Source organism: Solanum pennellii, chromosome 1 (assembly GCF_001406875.1).
Source record: "Solanum pennellii chromosome 1, SPENNV200".
NCBI lineage: Eukaryota > Viridiplantae > Streptophyta > Magnoliopsida > Solanales > Solanaceae > Solanum > Solanum pennellii.
The window spans coordinates 49,139,024-49,149,538 of NC_028637.1; the positions used below are offsets into that span (position 1 = coordinate 49,139,024).

At 35.0% G+C, this 10,515-nt stretch overlaps 1 protein-coding gene across 1 annotated transcript; it reads right to left on the bottom strand.

Annotated features, from left to right (window-relative positions):
- Positions 1-8: 8 nt before the first annotated feature.
- Positions 9-4,832, bottom strand: LOC107009842. The gene is made up of 2 exons (XM_027913040.1): positions 4,430-4,832; positions 9-1,470 (listed from the first exon to the last, which is right to left on the bottom strand). The coding sequence occupies exon 2, from the start codon at positions 1,468-1,470 to the stop codon at positions 97-99; it is 1,374 nt and encodes a 457-aa protein (XP_027768841.1). The 5' UTR covers positions 4,430-4,832; the 3' UTR covers positions 9-96.
- Positions 4,833-10,515: the final 5,683 nt, after the last annotated feature.

Consider the following 10,515-nt stretch of genomic DNA (forward strand, 5'->3'; position numbering starts at 1 on the left):
GACAAAAATAACCATTAAATACCAATAAAATGGTATAACATAAAAATGACACAAAATAAGGACAAAACTAAGATTCAGCTTGGATGTTGTTATCAATCATGCCGGTGGAGGAAGTGATGATGACGCTTCCACGTTGTTAGGCCCTGCTCTAGCATTATCCAAATATTGCATTATACTTTCCATTTGAGCCCACATTTCAGGGGTGACCGCTTTCGTTCCGAGATGAGAAGGCCTTATCCAGATCGTCGTCCCAATATCCTCAAAACCTTGTTCGCCTTCTGGACTCATGCTGTTGCGATCTTCTCGAAGCCACACCTGATATTCTGGAATTTCTCTTTCGGGACCCATTCCTATATCCATCGTGAGAATATTGTTCCATTCATGATGTATCTCTCTATCTCTAAGAACTTCAAAGTTTGGTCCGAAGGAAACTTCAGAAACACTCATGTTGGCTCGAAGAGGGATTACTTGTCCTCGACCAAATTGTTGAAGTACGCGCACCGGAGCATAAGGTTGGAGACCCTTTAACCCAATAAGCTCGATATAGTAGGACCTCTTGCATCTGATATATGGCGGGGAATGCGAGAGTAATGGATATTTCCACTGAATTTGGTCACTGGTACAGGAGGTCAGATATTCATACCAATCATCAGTACCAACCGGAGATACAAACATTTTTGTCCTGTAGAAAAAACTGTCAATATGATTTACGTTGCTAAAGCATATGTCATCCATATTTTTATGCTTGTGAAAATGTTCGAGTGCCCACACTTGTAAAAGAAGGTTGCAACCTTCAAAGAAGTTTGCTTCCCCTCTTTTACATTTCCCAAGAGCTCGAAATATTTCTGCTAAAATCATGGGAACTAGAGTGAGCTCTTCGCCATTAACACTTTCAAAAAGTACACGAGCCACTGAACATATGCATGTGCTGATATGACCATGTTCTCGTGGAAACACTAAAGTTCCTAGTAAAGCCACAGTAAATGCGATAGGGCGTCTAGCTTGCCAATGAACAAGAGTGCAAGAGAATTCCTTTCTAAACATTGTAACTATTTGAGCGTCCATACCTTTCATATAAGTAGTCCAGAGAAACCAATTATGTTCGAAGCATCGAAGTTTCTTTTCATTTTTCAGTCCTAAGTAGCGAAGAAATTTCTTCCCTGATTGACTGTGAGGAATAATTTGACCTTTTCCTCGATACTTCAAACTGGTAAAATAATATATTTCCTCCAATGTAGGTGTTAGTTCAAAGTCTTTGAACGTGAACACAACATGGTCTAGATCCCAAAACTGAATCCACGCTCTAATCATATGTTTGTCAGGGTTAACCTTGAATAGCATAGGGAGGCACCCCAACCTTTTTGCAATTGCTAATTTTTCACTTGGAGTAAAATTCTCCCACCAGGTTTTCAATTTGTACGGAAAACCCTCGACCATCCTAATTTTGGGCACTTGAGGGACTGAATTCATCTGCAAATTTAAAAATAAAATAAAATAAACATATGACATCCAAACTCACTATGTCAAATTTAGGCTTGGATCCGTCTATCATTATCACGTTGCACAAAACATGTTCGTTGGTCGTTGGGTCGTGAAACCCATTGACGTAAGGGTGGACTTCTTAAATGTTGAATCGATACCCTTGATCGATCCATCTAAGGCATATGCATGCATGACTTAAATTGAGGGGTGGTTTAGCTCTATCTTATGTTTTCTAAGATTTGGCTTTCTAGACACAAGGTTCCCGAGTGGACAACTCGAGTGAGAAGGCTACTCGGTTACGCGGAAAAGATCTGGACACCCCGCGCATATACCAACTCTCCTAACTTTAGGAACTTTGAAAGAAGTTTGCGGGTGCACAAAGCACACCTCGCGTGTACGTGTGATAATGTGAATTTCCAATAAGTGGAGAAATATGAACGGAATGACAGTTTATAAGCAATATAAATATACAATTGATGAAAATAATAACAGATAAACAGTTTATATCACACAAGCATAAAAATAAGGCATTAGGCATGTAATATAAGCAAACAAATAAGCATATGCCAAAAACATTAATAATTAACCTAAGTCTATTATGGTTAGAACCTATTAAATCCCCAGCGGAGTCGCCATTTCTGTTATGCCGTAATTTATCTATCCTTAGAAAAAATCACTTTTTGAAATGTTCTAAGTATAAAACGATTTAGAAGAATATTTAGAAAGAGTCACAACTTAATTTTTTAAAGAAATTAAGAAAACTTGATTTAAAAAGATTTTAACAGATTAAATCTTAATAAATTTGCAGAAAACGGGTAAGAAGTTCTTATTTATGCTTCAAGAAGGTTTTTAAGGCATTTGAAGCACCCGCTAACACGCGGTTATCCTATGACTTAGGTTAATTTTATTTTATTTATTTATCTTAGAAACATGATTTAATATAATAATTAACAATATTCGATCAACTTTAAGAAAACATTTAAACAAATATCAATTTTTATTTTTATTTTTTATTTTATAACAAAATGGAACTTTAATTAAAGTTTTTTTTTATATGAATTAATTATAAGTAAATAGAATTTAACCAAACAAAATTTTTTTTTCATCACTTTAAAAAGATAATAACTCAAGCCCAAATTCATTAATTTAAGAATGAAAACCCATTATTTAATTAATGGAAGAATAAAAGATTCACCTAACTTAAAATAATATTTTTTAAAATAATAAAATGGTTAAGCGAAAATCATTAAAGAATATATATCTTTTAAGAACATAGGTTTGACTTAACGAAAGATATTAATCTTACTCATATACTTGACATAAAAATAAATTATTGTAAAAGATGTTTATATAGTAAGTCAACATAAAAATAATTCATCTTTTGGGGATTTAAGTAAGTTAATTATCAATTCTAAAGTTAGAGCTAAACGAAATTAGTCAACATAATCAAAATAATTAGGAGAGTGAAAGAGACAATGAAATTGGGCCCTTTCTTGGGCCAATTTCGCTGTAAGTTCTGGGTTTTAACCCAATCCCGTTTTTGTATACCTAGACTGTATATCGTTGTATATTGACGTATATATCAGCTCTCTGCGTGTATCTTCTGCTTCCAAACACCTGCATTTTACCTCATCTCTATATTTCACATTTTTGTCTGCATTTTTGCTGCCATGAACCTGTATATCAGTGTATAACGAATTTATACAATATGTATACTGCTGCTCAAATCTGCAGATTTGATTTTTCAGCAACACATTTGCTGGTTCTTCCGACCTGTACGCCGGTTATGAGGGCTCTGTGACTCGAAAAGGTGTTTTGAGCTTTCATGGCTCAAATGAAGGATGCAAGGAGGAAAATGGAGTTCCAAAACGGACTCGAGAGGAATTTTCATATGCAATCAAACGAAAATAAATTAGCATTTGAAATGATAACACAACCAAACAAATCTTGTGTAAAACAGAAAATAAGAAAGACATGCACACCCCTTTACAATTTTGAGTTAGGCTGGAACATGATGATTCCAAAATAAAACTCATGTGAACTAAACAATAAGCTTGCAAAATCTCATAAAAAGCAAAACAACAAGCAGCAACATATAATGCACTTATGAGCCCCTCCCGTCCAGGAAATAAACATGGCAGCACTCATGGCAAACTAACTCCAAACATGACATACATTCACAAAGATCAAAGCATGGTAGATACTTCCTTTTAAGAGCAAAATGAGAAGTTCAACTGGAAGCATTTGCTAAAGAAAACAGTGAGCAGATTTAAGCAAGATAAATGAACTAGAAACTAGCACAAAAGAGTCATCTTATCAAGACCAAGGCAACTTAGACTCTCACTAGTTTTAACAATAAGTAGTAATATCAAATGCAAAGTAGGCTAAGATGTGGCATCATAGTCCAAAAATGAGCTACTGCTACTTCATCGAATTTCATAAAGGTTAATGCAATCACAAGATACGATCTCATCTCAAAGCGATACACTAAATAACTTGGAAATAAACAAGATATTTGAAGCAAACAGATTATCTATGAACTTGCGTAACCATACGAAAATAAAACAAACAAACAACTAATATGGCTCTATAACAATACGCACCATTGAAAGCCATTCGAGATAAAGCAATGAATTCTTCCATACAAAAGAAAAACTGAACAAGTAACCTTATAAACAGAGAAGCAAAATCAATTTGCGGCTGTCTTGATCTTATTAGGAACAACTAAAATCACCAAAAGAGTCCAAGACAGCCATACAGAAAGAAGCAAAAAAAAACTTATTACAACATGAAACAGTAAATTCGAGAAAAATAAACTGAAGCAACAATAGCAAAGACAAAGGAAACTCGACTGATAACAATGCAACAATAAACAATAGTGATTTCAATATCGAAATATCATGCTAAGATAGAAAGGGATGAAGAAAGCTTTAAATAAGGCGATTACCTTCTTCGGAGCAGCGAACTCGAGACGGCAATGAGCTTGAGAGCAATGATTCTTCTACCACAAGATTCAAGTACAAATATACAACCAAGAAGTTCAAAACCAGCTGCAAACTATATTTTAGAGATTCGCTTGAAACTTTCTAGTGTAAAGTAATTATCGCTTCAAAACTCAACTCCTCGGCCTCTCTCAATCCCTTGAGCATGGGAACTATTTAAAGGGGAAGAACATATAAATTTTGGTGGGAAATCCATTGGATTTTTGAAAGAAAGAGTTTGAGATTATTATGTTTTGCTCCTTTTCATGATCAACAGTAAAAGGCATGGGGGAGTTGTATCTTTATTCTGAAAATCTGTAAAACGGGGAAAAGGGACGAGAAGGACGACGATATTACTGTAGCACCTNTTGTAGCACCGTTTGGAGCTAGAACCATCCGAGTTTGAGGAAAAGAAGAAGAAGACGTACAAAGGGTACTGTCGGATGCCACTTCTCGCTGGAAATTACGGCGATGGTGATGGGATGGTACTGTTGGCACGATTTTCAAGTTTGGTCAACCATGATTTGTTGCTTGATTTATGGGGAAGAAGACGTTGGCGTACTGGATTTCTTCCCCAATTTTCTGGAATTTCAACGTGAGGAAGAAACAAGGTGGAATCGGGTCGGATATTTTGGCTTGCTGTGTTGGGAATGGGGAATTTGGAGCTGAAGAGAGGAAATGGAATTGGGCTTGGAAGTGAAGGTCATTGGGATGGGCTGCTGAGAAATAAAAAGAAGCCTGGGAAAAGACGTATAGTTGGGCCTGCAAGGGAAGGTCATTGGGATGGGCTGCTGAGTTAAAAAAAAAATTGGGCCTGGGAAAGGGAAAACGGGCTGGGAAATAAAAAAAATGGGTTGGAAAGGGAATTAAAGGGAATTTGCAAGAATAACCCAAAACTAAGATCTTTTGGTGGATTTAAAGTGAGATATAGCTAAGTAAATTCATAAATTAGCCAAATCATATTTAATTTGCAAATTCAGTTAAATCTTAAATAAGACGAATTAATATTAATTAATTAACGAGCTTTCTAATTTAAAAAAATAATTTTGATTGTAAACTAGTGATAAAAAAATAATTATAATTTAAAACTAAACTAGTTTAATAGGATACTTACTAAAATTAAAATATTCTTGAGATGGTTTTTGAATAATCATAAAATATACTAATTATATACGTAATTATGTAAAATATATATATTATCTAAAAGTTATAAAAAATGACAAAACTATTCAAAATAACGCAAACTTTATATTATTATTATTTTGATAAAACTAATTATTTTAAGTTGCTTGAAAAATTTAAGAAGCTCATGAATTAATTCCTATCGGAGAGGGTCATAATTGGGTATCAACAGAGGTCAAACGTCCAAGACGTACGGAAACTAGTCGAAGTCAATATATAAAGTTTGGAAGTGTGTCATAGTGTTTTGTAGTGGAGTTTTGGAAGATGGTTTGAGGGTGAAATTGAGTATAGATAGTTACTATACATATCCTGACATGTAAAGGGTTGAAACGTCCGAGAACGACGCCACGGGGACCATCTTAAGGGTCCCCGAGAAGGACCCAAACATAGGCCAGTGAAACTGTCGGGCAGCCTAGATCTTGAAGTGGCTGCGCGACGCGGAGCCATCACGTAAAGGCCAATTTTTGACCTGTGACGCAGGGACATCGCGAACCATTATGTCTCAAACTAGTTTCCTTAACCAAGAATCAAAAATGCCTCCACGACACGCAGTAAGTGCCAGATTTGGTTGCGTTGTTTTTAAGTCAAATTTAAGTTGGTTAAAATGTCCAATAGTTGCAAGGGTCTTTTGGAAACTTTACTGATTAATTACTGGTGGTTATTGCAGGTATTGAAGGATTATATAAGTAGCAAAATAGCCAATAAGACCCTAGACTTCCAAATCAAAACCATTCTCTCCCAAAATTCTCCCAAAACCACCATTGAAGAAGAAAAACGAATTGAAGCAGCTTTAGGACGAATTCACCAAGGTTTCAAGCTAGGTTTAAGGCTCTAATATAAGGTATGTGAAGTTGATTCATCCATGGATGCTTTCATCCATGAAGTCCCCCTAGTCTCCCTACAATTGAGAATCCAAAGAACTCCAAACAAGTGAGGGTTATGATTGCATTGTGGGTAAGGTGTGCTTGTAATCCCAATAGAGTGGGTAACGTTCACTTATGTTCATATGATGTTGATGTACTGTGTTCATGGATTTTTCATGGTGAATTATGATAATTGTACTTGAAGGTGATCATGGTGATTATAGATCATTAGAGGCTAGATAAAAGTTTTATGTTAGTCTTCTTAATTCAATTGTATTCTATGCTATTGGATCATGACTGAATCACCTAGATATGAATTGAAATAGGTCTAATTGATTAAGGATGATCTTGACCTAGGAAGTTTGAATTGAATCTAGGTGATCATGAATGACTAAATTTACCTTCTAATGATCTAAATTTAATATATTAACATGTAATTGAGTATGAATCATGAAGGACTAAATATAGTAATTATTTAAAGGGTTGATGGCCATGTAGTTAGGGATTTGGGGGTAATGTCTTGATGAGGATGATCGTGATGATGTTTCCTTTCTCTTTTCAACCTACACATAAATATGATTAGGAGAAGCAAGTTTTTACATAGAGGAACCCTAGATTGATTTAAGAACCTAACATGAATCAATGTATGGTAGAATTGTATGATCACTTCTTGTGTAGTAGACTTGGTGAGATAAACACTAAGGGAATGGTAGCTTGAGTTGAAGTACTCATAGTAGCTTGAGATAGTAGATCTCAAGGGTAGCTTGGGATAGTGAATCTCAAGGAGGCTTGAGTTGAAATACAGCTTTAGATATTGATTCTCATGGAAGCTTGGATTAGATTACTCATGGTAGCTTGAGGTGTTGAACTTCATGGTAGCTTAACTTGGTTTGGCCAAAACCATTTCATGGTAGCTTTAGGAGAAAGGCCTATACTCTCCTAATGATAGCTTGATTTGCATGTAAGGTGTAATTCATGGAATAGCTTGAGATTAGTTTCTCATTCTAGCTTAGGGTTGAGGATTTATGCTCCCCGATGGTTATCTTGCATTTACATTATTGGTTGCATAATGGTTAGGATGGTTGTATCCTTCCTTTGTTAGATTGGTTAGTATGATGAGATGTTTTCCATTGTATTAGGTCTATTATGGTAGTTTGTTGAGCTTAATAGAAAAGGCTACAAGAAAAGTTAGTTTTGATTAGGTTAGTCTAGAGAAGTACTTAGTATGGATGGTAGTATGGGATGCCATCTATGCATTGCACAAGTATTACTTGAAGCTACCTATGACATGACCCCTATATGATGTATGTTTAGCTTAGATAGTTTCTTGGAAATATGAACTAGGTCTATTAGATAATTCCTATAATGATATGAACAAGTTATGGTGATTTCAAGATATCCTTAGTGTGTAAAGTATTATGGGATACTTCACATGCATTGCACAAGTGTGTTTTGAGATGGCCTAGGGGATTGGTAATCATATGGTATGATTGAACTTAGGTCTTGATTATAAAAGTGAACTATGATCAAGTATGACCAAAGAGACGTACTTAGCTTTGGTAGTAATATGGGATGCTACCTTAACCTTGCACAAGGATACTTGGAGGTGGCTTGTGATGTAGTTAATAATGGTAAGAAAGACAATGAGTTAAGTATGAACTCTTATATGCTTTATGATGCTTTAATATGCTTATGATATTCATGATATGCTTATGTCTTTATCTCTTATGATTATGTTTGTTGTTGACTAATTCTTTGAGATATCTTATGTTAGTGTGTAGTTTCTATACTTAGTACATATCGTACTAACGCATATTGCCTACATGTTGTCCATGTAGGTTCTTGAGAAAATTGAGTTGCTTGAAGAGTAGAGTTTCAAGGTTTCCAAAAAGAGAATAAGTGGTGAGTCCTCATAGCTTCCAGGATGAACCTTTATGTTCCTTTATGTTCCATTATGTTTTCTTTATATTTTAGACATTATGTGGGCTGCGTCCCAAGATGTTCCATTTGTGTCAAAGTTAGATGGTTTTTGAGACAATGTTATTAGAGATGCTTCTGCTTTTATGAAATAACTTTTGGTTTATGCTTAAAGAAAGTTTTAAAATTCCCTCCATTTATGCATGATATTATGTAACGAAGTCAAGTGGCTTGTACAAGACCTCCAAGAGGTCGAGTACGCCATGTTCCGACCCAAGGGTTGCTATAACTTCTAGGTTGTACTTGCGGGTCGTGACATTTGTGATCTTGAACTTTTACTTCAATTGTGATGACTTGTACTTGGTTATGAAGTTCAATTGAAGCATGTCTTGTGATTATATTAAGTAGGTGTTGGTATGATGATGTAGTTGAAATGTCTTGATTATGTGAAGATGTCAGATTATGTTTAAGATGAAATGATGTAAGGTTCGTTATGAATTGTCTATGTGCCTTATTATGACATGATGATGATAATGTGTTGATCTCACATATGAGGGTTGTATTGAAAGGATATTCTCATGCAATTCCTAATGAGCTAATGACTATGAATATACAAGGGTTTAGTCTCCTATGGCCTAAACTAAATTATGACTGTTAAAAGTTGACTCAAATACATTTCAAAAAGAGACTCTAGCTTAGCAATGAGTGAACTAGTAGTGTGGAATGTCACATCCCAACGTGTGAATGTTACTATTGTACTCATGAGATTGGAGACTATAATGCAATGTGCATAAAGAGGGTCCCAAGCATATCTCCTAGTTCTTAAACTATGTTTTCCCCATAGGAATACTAGCTAGTGGATCCACCTAGAATGCTATGTTCATGTTTTGGTACTACCTTCGAAGTAATCCACCTTTTTTCGATATAGGGTTTCATGACACCGGAATCCGCATTTAGCTCATGTGGTCTATGTCAGTTAAGGCAAGTGTTCCCGAAAGTAAAATGAAGTAATAAAGTGAACACTAACTAGGGTGACTTAAGGTGTTTGACTTAGTTTAGGTAGGGATATGGGACTCTACCTATATATTGCACTAGTTGACCTTAAGGGAAGTCCTAGAAGGTTTGTCTTTTAAAGTAAATGTTATGCAAATATTGGCTTTACATGTTGATGATTCTATATGATGTTAGTTTCATGTATGGACATTCTATTGGTATATATTGGTAAATATGATGATGAATACTCTTGATGCTATGTTATGTGACGTTAGGCATTACTTGTGATTCTTTGTTGGGTTTACTTAGTTGAGTATGGTTATGGGCTTTACTTGGTCATTGCTCTTGTGGACTTGATGGTGGGTTATGAGTAAAGGTCTTGTGTATGTTGTGATGTTATGAACTCTTATACATGCTTTTTTTGTTATAACATGATGTTGGAGTTGTATTAATTCTGTACTCAAACATGCTATTACACATGTTGACTTGATTATACTTGATAATGGTGGTCTTGTGTTATATATGGCTTTGTCTTAGGAAATATGTGAATTGGCTTATATGAGTTCTTGTTTGTTCATAAAGCTTTTCAAAGTAACTTTACATGGTTTTGAACAAATGTCCCTTTTAGTATGATCTCAAATGTTTTGTGCATGTTTCCATACTTAGTACAAGTGTGTATTAACCCCTATTTCTATGTTTCTACAATTATTTAGGTTCCATCCATTGAGCTTTTAGAGGGCCATTGAAGATAATTTGGACTCTCATTCTCCAAGTTTGGTAGGTCCTCACCTTCCGAAGATGTTGTCACTATCTAGCTATTGGATATTGTTTAAGTCTTAAAGACAATTTAGTTCTTTCTCTTTCATTTGAAGACTATTATTGTATATGCTATGCCCGAATGTTGTACTCAATCTAGATGGTTTAAATGTGAGACATTTTCTATTAGAATATCATTCTATATTATGTATGTGAAATAAAAGTAGAAGCCTTTGTAATGCTTTCTATGCAAAGAGTCTATGTAAGCTTCCTATGTATATATAATGTGTAAGCGAGAGGTCTATGTAAACCTCACAAGATATATGTATATGAAAAGTTTT